The sequence below is a fragment of the Typopeltis vanoorti genome, chromosome 24 (genome assembly GCF_054136105.1).
Source record: "Typopeltis vanoorti isolate ZY-2024b chromosome 24, IOZ_Tvanoo_1.0, whole genome shotgun sequence".
NCBI lineage: Eukaryota > Metazoa > Arthropoda > Arachnida > Uropygi > Thelyphonidae > Typopeltis > Typopeltis vanoorti.
Genome location: NC_143572.1, coordinates 49,983,629 through 49,997,667, shown reverse-complemented (window position 1 = coordinate 49,997,667; position 14,039 = coordinate 49,983,629). Strand labels below are relative to the sequence as shown.

At 36.1% G+C, this 14,039-nt stretch overlaps 1 protein-coding gene across 2 annotated transcripts in view; it reads right to left on the bottom strand.

Moving 5' to 3' along the window:
• The window catches only part of Kap-alpha3 (karyopherin alpha3), a 212,977-nt gene that overhangs the window by 55,694 nt on the left and 143,244 nt on the right, over positions 1–14,039 (bottom strand). For both annotated transcript variants that reach the window (XM_090413974.1, XM_090413973.1), the window contains exon 9: positions 10,651–10,779. In XM_090413974.1, coding sequence (XP_090270100.1) covers positions 10,651–10,779 — 129 coding nt within the window. The remainder of the gene's footprint in view (positions 1–10,650; positions 10,780–14,039) is intronic.

Genomic DNA, 14,039 nt, shown 5'->3' with positions numbered 1-14,039 from the left:
CCATATCGATAATGAATAACAGAGGGGATAATGTACATCCTTGTCTCACACCAGATTTAACATTAAACCATCTTCCTGTACTTCCTTCAATTCTAACTGCTGACTTACAACTCAAATAAAGACTTAGTATTGCTTGATATAATGCCCCATTGACACCATATAACTGCAGTGTATTGAATAGCTTCTCTCTTGGCACCTTGTCATATGCTTTTCCAAATCGACAAAACTTAAATACAGATCTTTGTTATATCCCCAGACTTTCTCGGCTATTTGTCGTAAAGTGAAGATCCGATCCTGACAGCCTCTATTTGGCCTGAATCCAGCTTGTTCTTCACCAAGCTTATCTTCCACAATTCTTCTCAACCGTTTCTCAAGTATACTTGCATAGATCTTGCCAGGAACACTCAGTAGGGAAATACCTGTGTAATTCTCACATTCAGTTTTATTTCCCTTTTTATATATGGGTACTATGAGAGCTCTACTCCAATCATCGGGAATTCGTCCCTACGTCCAGGCTTTCTGAACTATGCAGTGCAGCCACTGTAAGAATTTTATACCACCATACTTCAGCATTTCTGGTCGAATATCATCTACTCCTGCTGCCTTTCCACATTTCAAGCCTTTGATGGCTTTTTCTACTTCAAGTATGGATATGTATTCCTGACTGCATGCCTGGTCACTGTTTTTTTTATCACTGTGCTGTCATCACTGCTTGTTTCATTTAGCAGTTTTTCAAAGTAATTACTCCATACTTCAAGGATATCTTTTTCTCCTGTTTTCATGTCACCTTTATCATCTCTAACTCCTTTTACAGCACTCTTTCCTCCATTCCTAAGCTTCAACAACCTCCAGAATATTTTGCCGCCTTCTTGATATTTATTTTCTATATTCTTGCCAAAATCCTCCCATGACTTTTGTTTAGCTAGTTTTACACACTGTTTAGCTTTCTTACATTTGTCTCTGTATTCTGTAAGAGTAAAAGCAGACTTATTTGCCAGGAACTTTTGATATGCTTTCTTCTTTTCCTTCACTGCCTCTTTAACTTCCTGTGTCCACCAGGGAGTTCTGATTTTTTTATCCTTGCACACAACCTCACCACATGCCTCTCTGGCAGAATCAATCAATGTTTTCTTCAGAGTTTGCCATTGAATCTCCAAGGCTTGATTCCTGTTCTCAAACTTTTTCATTTTCTTTTCAATAATCTTTCTGTATTTTAGTCTACAGTTCACATCTGAGAGCTGCTCAACTTTTATTCGCTTTAAAACTTTCTTACATGTTATTCTTTTCAATATGAAATTCAATTTTATCCTGCTCAAGACTAAATAGTGATCACTTCCAATTTCAAATCCTCTGTACACTCTGGTGTCCTGCACCAGGAAGGAAACATCACTATCAACAATAACATAGTCAATGAGACTTTTCTTATTCCTAGCCTCTTCTCTCCATGTGAATTTGTGCACATTTTTATGTTGGAACATGGTGTTAGCAATAACCAGTCCATGTCCTGAGCAGAAATCCAACAGATATTTGCCATTATTATTAGCTTTTCTCTTTTCACCAAATTTTCCCAAAATATTTTTGTATGTCTCACAATCGTTTCCTACTCTGCTATTTAGATCCCTAACAAGGACCAACTCTTCCTTTTTCATTGTGTCAGTTGCTTTTTCTAAAGTGTCAAAAAATTCCTCCACTTCTCCCTTAGTAGAACATTCTGTGGGACCATAGGCACAAATAAGTCTCATTGTCCAGTTCCCCATTCTCATATTTGCCCACATTACTCTACTTGAGACTGACTGCCATTCAAGAAGATTAGCCTCGTATTTTGTGTTGAATACTATGGCTACTCCTTCTTCTCCTTGATTGTCATTGCCTGAATATAACATTTTGTATTTATTGCTCAGAAAGATCTCACCAGTTTTGGTCTTTTTTGTTTCAGTTACCCCTATTATGTCGATTTGGTACTTATCTAATTCCTCAGCTAGCTCCATTTCTTTGCCATTCAGGCTTCTTACATTGATAGTACCAATCTTTAACTCTGGTGATGTTGAGTTGGGGTTTGTTTTCAGATTTGTTCCAGTAGCTGACTTTTCGCTGTTCGCCCTGGCGAAAACAACGGGGGCCTTGTTTAACCGGGCGACGCCCCAGCCGGCATGAAATTTTGTCATGTTGTACCATTATTCTATATTTTGGTTTAACCAATAAGAATACAATTTGGTCGGCTAAATCCCAAATTGCCAGCCCATCCTCGTTCGTTCAGTATCAAAGTAGATACCCAACAGGGTGCACCACGAGAAGGTGAGGATTGGACATTAGGTCAGAAGCCCTGGTCGGTTCTCCGCATTCCTTTAAAGGCTATGTGGAGGTCTCCTCTCAGTTAAACAGCTTTGACCCTTAAGCACCCATTCGCATTTTATTGGGTTGTTAAATAATGTCAGTTGTGGCTGCATGTCACTGAAGTCAGAAAATCGCTTACTGAATTGCTTCAAAAGCTGGTCTAACATTGGCACAGAAACTGTCTGTGTATGTCAGTAACTATGTAGTGAAAAAAAAAAAACAGATTTTTTGTAGTGAAAGATTGTTGAACTTGGTAGATTAGCTCCTAGCTAAAGTTAATGAGAAGTATAAGAGTCAGAAATATTTTTTGTGCTTAGTATTAACCTTTAATGTAACTTGATTAGTATGAATAAATTGTTTTCTTTGTCAAATAATTTGCCTGATTTCTGCATATCAATGCACTGCTCATAAACTCGAACCTATGTGACCTAAGGGGATAGTTTACCACGACTGTAGAATAGTTTTACGTTGCTTGATAGTGTTGAGAGTTAGAAGCATTTCCGTGCTAAGCGAAGCGTTTTTCTTTAGGAAGGATATTAAAATCTTATCTGCAATTTCTGATGGTGTAGTCGAAATAAAAAATAAATTTTCAGATGTCAATATTGAAGAAATACGCTTGCTGTTATAACAAAGTAATTTGGCTCTAGCCCGAATTGAGCAACTGCAGCAAATTGTCAAATTTTGAAGAATGTTTAGTTCTGTAATGCCTTTTGATGTTATATTATTCGAGAACAGATATCTTTTCACAACGTTAAAGATACCATGCAATTTTATAAGCTAGGTTTTAATCCTTTTTCCCAAGTAAGCAAACAGACAAGTGGTATCTTTAACATAGTATACCCAAGTTAAAAACCTTTCTACACATTTTCACAACATGTCAAGCAAACAGCACTGTCTTTCATGCAAGTAAAAAAAAGAGTCACATGTCTATCTTTAGTTAAACTGACAAATTTTCTTCCTCAACTTTACATTTTCTAGATTTTGAAGTCACTGATTAAACACAGGGCTTTGTAAAAAAAATAAAAAATTTTGTAAAGATACAATTTTTTAAAACAAAAAATTATATTACTATTAAATTTATAATTTGCGTAGGTTCAGAAAGAACTTGTATCAATAAATTTTCAAGAATTTTCAAGTTTATTCAAGAATAATGCAACTACTTTCATATATCATTAAAGCATGATTGCTCGTGTGTGACTGAAAATGCAAGGGGGAATGACACAATCTTGAGAACTATTGTCGAGAGCAAATATTTTTCATGTGACCTCTTAATGTGTGATTCATATTGGTAACACATTGTACCTTTTGCTAAAATTTTTACACTTCAGCTAAAAGAAGTGCAACATTTCAGCAGACCGCAGGTTAGTAGTTAGAAGGATGCATGCAACTGCAGGCTGCTCATCTCTGGTCTATAGCATCCCTGTCTTCTGCTGAAAACTTTTGCATTTTGGACAAATAGGAAAATTAGCTAATATCCATCTGGAGGAACACGGAAACTGTACCCCCACTACTTGCACTACAGCTGTGGTCGAGCAACAGACTATGCCATGGATAAAATTCCCTGGTTCCAATAGGAAAAAATCTCCCTTTTATACAGTAGCAGATATAAAACTGTAGAGAGTATATTTAGAATCTGCCACAGCATTACAACATTCACCAAATCTGAGCAAATTTGGCTGCTTCACTTTACCAAAAATATCAGACTTATTTTAAGAGTTTCAGTGAATTCTCATCACTGAACCCACAGAGGGTGCAAGTTATGATTGAAGGATCCTATCTTTCATGTTGCTTGCTTTCTTACTAATGTGCCTGTTTGCACAAGTTTAATTGTATTTTTTTGCACCCATGAAAATGCTTTCATCACCAACAAATTCCTAACATGTACTCTAAAGGAGTGTACAGGATATTATGATAGTACTACAAGAAGAATTTACATCATTACTAACTTCCTATCGAGAATTTATCCCCAAAGCAATCTGTTATATGTCATGACTCCAACATTATCAGATCTTATATTTCTGTCTTCTTTTTACTGTATCAATCCACCTATATCTTGGTCTTTCTCTGGGTCTTTTTCCTGCCAACCTGGCAGAGAACTTGTTTTGCTAATCTTTCCTTGCCCATTTGGTCTGAGATTAACTCCGATAACACATTTTTGTCGAGAAATAAGAGAGAAATTAGTCGGAACACTAAATAAGCTGTATACAAGACAGTATTCAAACCAATTTTAACTTATGGATCTGAGAGCTGGGTCAGAAGTAAAACGCTTGACCAAAGACTAGAGACTGCAGACATGAGAGTCCTGAGAAAGTTTAGAGGCGTGAACAGATGGCATCAATGGCAATATCATATTAAAAACGAGGATATTAGGAAAGAACTTGACATTGTCAGCATCCAGGAATGCGTTAGCAGAGCTAATCTCAGGTGGTATGGTCACTTAAATAGAATGGGAGGGGAAAGATTAGCAAAACAAGTGTTCTCTGCCAGGTTGGCAGGAAAACGACCCAGAGGAAGACCAAGATATAGGTGGATTGATACGGTACAAAGTGCCTTAGACGATAGAAATATAAGATCTGATAATGTTGGAGTCTTGACAAGTAACAGACTGATTTGGAGGAAAATTGTAGATAGGAAGTTAGTAATGATGTAATTTTTTCATGTAGTACTGTCATATCCTGTACACCCCTTGAGGGTACACGGCAGGAATTTGATGATGATGACACATTTTTGGATGCTAACTATGTCAAATTCTTTCCTAATATCCTCATTTTCAATATGATATTGCATTGATTCCACCTGCTAATGCCCCTAATCTTTCTCAGGACTCTTAATATCTGTGGTACCTATTCTTCGATCAAGTGTTTTATTTCTAACCAGGCTCTCAGATCCATACGTTAGAAGTGGTTTGAACCCTGTTCTTGTATAGAGCTAATTTAGTGTTTTGACTAATTTTTTTGACTTATTCCATATAAATTTACTGAGTTCCTACCATACCGGCTTGGTTGATTGTGGTTTCTATTTCCATATTTAATTTACCATCTTTGCTAAAAATTGTGTAAGTAGCTGAAATGATTTACATCTATAGGTTATGATGTAGTTGATATTTTCAATGTTTCTGCTCTATTTTTCTTATTTTCATTGTCTTGTTACTGCTGATTTCCATACCAAATTTATTACAACAGTTATTCAATTTAGTCAGGGACTCTTGCAGATTTGAACTGGATTTATTTAAAAGCATAACATCATCTGCATAAAGCAAAGAGATGAGAAAAACATCTACAATTTTGATATCAGGTTAAATACCACTTTCCTTCATAATGTGATTCATATAGATTAGGAATAACACCAGATTCTGACATCTTGTCTGACACCAGATTTAATGTCAAACCATCTTCCTGTAATTCCTTCAATTCTAACTGCTGACTCTTAACTCAAATAAAGACTACGTATTGCTTGATATAATGCCCCATTGACACCATACACCTATAGCCTTTTGAATAGCTTTTCTCTTGGCACTGTGTCACATGCTTTTCGTAGGTCGAAAACTTAAATACAGATCTTTGTTATATTCTCACAATTTCTCAACTATTTGTTGTAAAGTGATCTGATCCTGACAGCCTTTATTTGGCCTGGATCCAGCTTGTTCTTCTCTAAGCTTCCCTTCCACAATCCTTCTCAACTGTTTTAAGTACAATTGCATAAATCTTACCAGGAACACTCAATAGGGAAATACCTCTGTAATTCTCACATTCTGTTTTATTTCACATTTTTTGTATATGGGTACTATGAGAGCTATACTCCAATCATCTGGAACAAGCATTCTGAACTATGCAGTGCAGCTACTGCAAGAATTTTATGCCTCCAAACTTCAATATTTCCTTGTTCGAATGTCATCTACTCCTTCTCCCTTTCCGCATTTCAAGCTTTTAATGGCATTTTTCTACTTCAAGTATGGATATATATTCCTGATTGCATGCCTGTTGAGTGTTTTTTTTACCACTGTGCTGTCAACTGATCGTTTCATTTAGTAATTTTTCGAAGTAATTACTGCATACATCAAGGATATCTTTTTCACCAGTTTTCATATCACCTTTATCATGTCTAATTCAATTTACAGCATTCTTTCCTCCATTTCTGAGCTTTTTCAACAGTCTCCAGAATACTTTGCTACTTTCCTGATATTTCCTGTGTTCTTACAAAAGTCTTCTCATGACTTTTATTTTTCTTACATTTGTCTCTGTATTCTCTAAGAGCACAAGCTGACTTATTCGCTATGAACTTTCAATATGCTTTATTTTTTTCCTTCACTGCCTCTTTAACTTCCCGTGTCCACCATGCAGTTCTGATTTTTCTATCTTTGCAGACAACCTCACCAGATGTCTCTCTGGCTGAATCAATCAATGTTTTCTTCAGGGCTTGCCACTGAATCTCAAAGGTTTGGTTCCTGTTCTCAAACTTTGTCATTTTTTCTTGAACAATGTTTCTGTAAACGTGTGGACAGACTTATGTGTTCGTCGAACATGTTGTTTATTATTTTAACGGTATAATAGAACACAGAAACTAAGTAAATAATTAATTTATTCACTTGATGCTGATATTTCGCTGGTATTATAACCAGCATCTTCAGAGCACAAAAACACTGTTTGTCACAATACGCGAGACTAAAACAACATGGTGTACATTAACAAAATTGTAGCAGCAACACAAAGACTAGAGTCCTGATTTTGGCGCCCTCTATCTGAAAAAAAAAAAAAAAAAAAAAAAAAAAAAAAAAACGCTATCATATATTGCTAGAGTCCTAGAAAAGTGCTAGTTTTTCCTTAATATGACTGTCTCCCAGATCTTCGGCAAGTTAATACAGCCATATTTGTTGAGATTTGGGGTGTGTTTTAGGGCTTCTGTCACCACTAAGAACAATCTCTCTGATTTATATGGGTTTCTGTGTAGTACTTTTGTGTTTTTCCAGTTGATCCTGTGTGCAGGGGTATCCAGAGCATGGTCTGCTAGGCCCGACTTCCCATAATGATATTTCCGGACGTATCGTTTATGTTCGCTGATGCGGATATTCACAGTTCTTCCTGTTTGACCGTAGTAGGCTTGATTGCATGAGCAGGGTACTTGGTAGACTCCTGGATGTGATAAAGGAGGAATGCTGTCCTTGGGTGAGCGGATGAGGGTGGCTAATTTGCTACATGGTCTGAATGTAGTGCGTAGTTTATGTTTAATGAGAATTCTTGAGATCTTTTCGGATGTGCCTTTAATGTAAGGGATGGTGACTGTTTTGTTGTAGTTCTCTGTGGTGGATGGTGGGAGGGGTTTCTTAGGAGTGTTTAGTATTTTGTTTATTTTTTGTGGATTGTAGCCGTTGGCCAAGAAGGTGTGGCGTAAGTGAGTCAGTTCAGCAGTAAGAGCCTTGTCATTTGAACAGATTGCTCTCGCTCTATGGGTTAGCGTTTTTAAAATGCCATATTGTTGAGAAGGATGATGGTGTGATTGTTTGTGTAAGTATCTGCCTGTATGTGTGGGTTTTCTGAAAACTGAAAATGATAAGGAACCATCTGGGAGACGTGTAATGAGTGTATCCAGGAAGGGCAGACAGTTGTTGGCTTCCGGCTCCATAATTTAAATAGCCAACACCCAAAAATCCACTTTACTATGGAACCGGAAGCCAACAACTGTCTGCCCTTCCTGGATACACTCATTACACGTCTCCCAGATGGTTCCTTATCATTTTCAGTTTTCAGAAAACCCACACATACAGGCAGATACTTACACAAACAATCACACCATCATCCTTCTCAACAATATGGCATTTTAAAAACGCTAACCCATAGAGCGAGAGCAATCTGTTCAAATGACAAGGCTCTTACTGCTGAACTGACTCACTTACGCCACACCTTCTTGGCCAACGGCTACAATCCACAAAAAATAAACAAAATACTAAACACTCCTAAGAAACCCCTCCCACCATCCACCACAGAGAACTACAACAAAACAGTCACCATCCCTTACATTAAAGGCACATCCGAAAAGATCTCAAGAATTCTCATTAAACATAAACTACGCACTACATTCAGACCATGTAGCAAATTAGCCACCCTCATCCGCTCACCCAAGGACAGCATTCCTCCTTTATCACATCCAGGAGTCTACCAAGTACCCTGCTCATGCAATCAAGCCTACTACGGTCAAACAGGAAGAACTGTGAATATCCGCATCAGCGAACATAAACGATACGTCCAGAAATATCATTATGGGAAGTCGGGCCTAGCAGACCATGCTCTGGATACCCCTGCACACAGGATCAACTGGAAAAACACAAAAGTACTACACAGAAACCCATATAAATCAGAGAGATTGTTCTTAGAGGCGACAGAAGCCCTAAAACACACCCCAAATCTCAATAAATATGGCTGTATTAACTTGCCGAAGATCTGGGAGACAGTCATATTAAGGAAAAACTAGCACTTTTCTAGGACTCTAGCAATATATGATAGCGTTTTTTTTTTTTTTTTTTTTTTTTTTTTTTTTTTCTTTTTCAGATAGAGGGCGCCAAAATCAGGACTCTAGTCTTTGTGTTGCTGCTACAATTTTGTTAATGTACACCATGTTGTTTTAGTCTCGCGTATTGTGACAAACAGTGTTTTTGTGCTCTGAAGATGCTGGTTATAATACCAGCGAAATATCAGCATCAAGTGAATAAATTAATTATTTACTTAGTTTCTGTGTTCTATTATACCGTTAAAATAATAAACAAAATGTTTCTGTATTTTAGTCTACAGTTTACATCTGAGAGCTGATCAACTTTTCTTTGCTTTAAAACTTTCTTACGTGCTCTTCTTTTCAATATGAAATTCAATTTTATCCTGCTGAAGACAGGTGATCATGTCTAATTTCAATTCCTCTATGCACTCTAGTGTCCCGCACCAGTGAGAAAACATCACTATCAACAATAACATAGTCAACGAGACTTTTCTTATTCCTTGCCTCTTCTCTCTATATTAATTTGTGGGCATTTTTATGTTGGAACATTGTGTTAGTAATAACCAGTCCATGTCCTGAGCAGAAATCCAACAGGTATTTGCCATTATTATTAGCTTTACTGTTTTCACCAATTTTTCCCAAAACATTTCTGTATGTCTGAAAATCATTTCCTACTCTGCTATTTAGATCTCTCCAAGGACCAACTTTTTCTTTTTCATTGTATCAGTTGCTTTCTCTAAAGCCTCAAAAAAAAAAAAAAAAAAAAAAAAAAAAAAAAAAAAAAAAAAAAACACTTCTACCTTCATAGAACCTTTTGTGGGACAATAGGCACAAAATAAATCTCATTGTCAAGTTCCCCATTCTGATATTGCCTACATCTCTCTACTTGATATTGCTTGCCGTTGAAGATTAGCTTCATATGTTGTGTTGAATACTATAGCTACTCCTTTTCCCTGATTATTATTGCCTAAATATAACATTTATTATCTATTGCTTAGGAAGAGCTCACCAGTGTCGCTTTTGTTTCAGTTATCAGTACTTATCCAATTCCTCAGCCAACTCCATTTCTTTGCCATTCAGGTTTCTTATGTTGATAGTACCGATCTTGAACTCTGCCAATGTTGAGTTGGAATGTGGTTTAGGATTTGTTCCAGCAGATGACTTTTCACTGTTTGCCCTAGTTTCCCTGGCCAAAAAAAAACAGGGGCCTTGTTTAACCGTGGAAAGCCCAGCCAACGTGAAATTCTGTCATGTTGTATCAGCAGTTTACTTGTGGTTTAAGCCAGTAAGAATACAATTTGTTCGGATAAATTCCAAATTGCCAGCTCATCCTCGGTCGTTCAGTATCTAGGTAGATACTTAACAGAGTGCATCACGAGAAGGTGAGGATTGGACATTAGGTCAAAAGACTTGGTCGGTTCTCTGCATTCTTTTAAAGGCTATGTGGAGGTCTCTTCTCAGTTATGCAGCTTTGACTCTTAAGCATCACTTTCATTACCTAGGCAGAATTTTTTTTGTCTTTATTACAAAGGCAAAATAATGACAGCAATTTATTAGTTAAATAAATTTAGTTAGTAATTTTTATCTACAGGTGTGTTTAATCCATTAAAGTTGAACATGATGACTAAATTTATTTAACTAATGTGTGTGTAGATTCCAAGATAATGTAATCTTGGGGTTATATAATCTGGGAACCTTGTGAGGCAAAACATGGTTTTACACTATTTCTTTTCAGAACTATTTAGTTAAGATAAATAATAATGACATTTCATAATCTGGTAATGAAAAAAATTAATCACTTTGATATATATATTAAAAAAAAAAGTATCTTACCTTGTTGATTTTTTCTTTAGGATGTGTGAGAAGGGCAGAAAAATGAGACAAGGCATCACAATTAAGAACCACCTGTGTCTGTTCATCTGTTCCTGTAACAATATTTCCTACTGCCCTAAGAGCTGCTGTCTATTAAATAAAACAAAACAGTTAAGTAGACAAATGTTTTCACTCATGTAATATATATCAGAAAAAAATTATCACCTCAGGCATATACAGCATGGTATAATGCACTTCTGAAGAATTTTTCAGCCGATTTATTTGTACATCAATCCTAGATTATTCTTTTTTTGGAAAGGATATTACTATGAACTCCCATCAAATGTATAACTATTTTTAATTATTATTATTATTATTTTTAAATATTAAAGAAATGATTATAATGTAAACAAGATCTAAGGAAGTTGACAACACAATTGCTGATAGCAATTGGTATGGTACACGGTATCATGCTTCCTTTCCTAGTTTTAGACTTAACATGTTGACGTCAGGGCAACTGGTACTCTCTCACCACCACCACATTGACCATCTGGTGAGTGAGTGAAAGCACTGTGCCTCTCAGAAATTTCATCCTTGCATATCGGCAGAAACGCTATACATTGTGATGGTTCTTTGATTGTAACCAAATCTGTGTGCAAGGAGAGGAGACTATGTATTTGTTTTAGGATATATTCGAAAACAACAATAATTGATGAGAATGCTATATTTGTTGGTATATTTGAATTACAAAAAAAAAAAAAAAAAAAAAGGTTTAAATAAGTTAACCACCATTAATAATGCCATGTGAGAATGGAAAATACAAGGGAGAGAAATAACAGAATTCTTTCATTATTGGAAATGAATTATTAATAATTGACATATGTGATATTATATGCATGCCCTATAAGTAGCTGGGTGGAACGAATAATGAGTGTCCTATAAACTTTAGACATAATGATGGCATAACAAAAAGTTATGAGGAGAGTGAGAAATTTGTTTGCAAAATATAAATAACTAACCAATAATAAACAGCAGCTGCATACATTTAGTAGCTCGTAAATAACTACAAGGAGGGACTAATCCAGTGATCAAGTGATTCATCTAGGCATGACAATGAACACATGTGGTTTCATGGAGCAGCAAATCATCTTGAAAAATTTGTTGTGCTTGTTATGTGTAATTATTTCTACGTTTTATTTATATTTTGCTTAGTTTTCTAAGAATTTTCTTTTATTTACTGATGAGTAGTATACAGTTTTTAGACAGTAACATATATACATAAATAATTTCCTATCATTGTCGGAATTATCCACTCTTTCGCTGATCCTAAGTTCATTCAAATATTTTTATTTCTTTTCATTTTGTAGATAATAGATATATAACATTCTAGTATTTTACTGGAGACCAACAGACACAGTTCACTTCTCATAATACATAGAATTCATTTATATTAGGAATAGATGAGTAAAAACTTATTATGCCTGTTCTTTTAGAAAACTGCAAAAGCAAGAAACACAAATAGTTTTATTGTATCGCTAAATACAGTATAGAGACATTTACAATGTAGGTAAACTTGAACTAGGTAAACACACGCTAGACCTAGCTCAAGACAGCAGTTTATGCATGTGCGGACACTGCCTGGAGTGCAAGTGTTAAAGGCTTGTGCCAGTCCTGCGCTGTCTCTTTCCTGATCACCCTACCTACTCTTCACTCATTTTATTTTCATTTGTATTACATTCATACTCATTTATATTGAAATTTATTTCAATACACAAATGCTATAAATTCAACCTTCATTTTAAATGTTAAGCTCAATGACCTGTCAGGACCAATGAAAGTGGGATCACTAGCCTAAGATAGGGTTAACCACCGCTGTTATATCATTGATTAGGTTTGTGATCCCACTTTCATTGGTCCTGACAGGCCATTGAGCTTAACATTTAAAATGAAGGTTTGAATTTATAGCATTTGTGTATTGAAATAAATTTCAATATAAATGAGTATGAATGTAATATAAATGAAAATAAAATGAGTGAAGAGTAGATAGGGTGATCAGGAAAGAGACAGCGCAGGACTGGCACAAGCTAACTGGCCACTGAAGAGCAGCATATCCCCCCCCCCCCCCCAGCTGAAACTACCAATGACCTTCAATGTAAAATGAAACACCAACTTACTTACTGGCTCATGCACTGAAGTTTGGTTTCTAGTGCAGAGATTACAGCTTCTACCTTCAACATATAGCGTGTTGAAGAAAATGCTGACCATATGTAGATATGCAGACTCCCTGTTCCTCAGTTGAGGATACAACAGTAGAGAAGTTCTATAGACTGACTGCCACATACTATTATTGGACTGAACCTGATGGTAATGAACCAAGAAGCTTCCTGATTGGCTGGTGCTGCCAAATCATGTCAAAACCATGTTACTATTATTATTATTATTACTATTATTACGGGCAACTCCAGGGAGTCATTGGACTCATCGAGGGAGGCCCCAAATCATATTCATCACAACTATTTGACATTCATACAGTATCTATCATACCTCGCCTTAAACTCATTCACTGTCACAGCATCCACCACAGACTCAGGGAGCGCATTCCACTCATTCACTACTCTAAAAGTAAAGAACCCAGCTCTAATACCTTTACTAACCACACTTTTGCCCAGTTTCCATGGATGTCCCCTAGTCCTCCCAAAACCAGCCCTGTTCTCAAAAATATCTTCTGAATTAATTTTATAGAAACCCTTCAGTAATTTGAATGTCTCAATCATATCTCCCCTCCTCCGCCTATCAACCAATTTTTGCAACCCACAAATCCTCAACCTGTTCTCATACGGTTCATTCCACAGACCTGCTATCATCTTGGTCACTCGCCTCTGGATCCTCTCCACCTCCTCCCCATCAAGAAGAAACCTAGGTGACCAAATCTGAGCACAGTAGTCTAGATGGGGTCTTATCAAGGCTCGATACAGAGGAACAATAACCTGCTTGTCTCTGCTTGTCATCGTATTCTTCAGCAACCAAGTGATGTTATGCATAAGAATGATATTCATACTATCTGTATGGGCAATTAAGACAGTATTTTATCTCACTGCAATTCCCCATGATATGCAAGAAAAATTACAAATAGTGCCGGTGAGATTAAAATACAAGTTAAAAACACAAGAACTTTAACAAAATGTGTTGTGTACCCGGCACAAACAATGTTTAATGCAAAACAACTCTATAGCATTTAATTTTTTTTTGTAAAATAAAGGAAATATATAATTTTATTATTATTTTTTTTAATGTGATTTATTAGGTTTCAATTTCAGGAATACAAGATAAAACTGATTTGTGGTAACTAAAATATCAGATATACCTGTGATTGCAAATTATGTAATTTGCTGGAAAACCAAATCTATAGA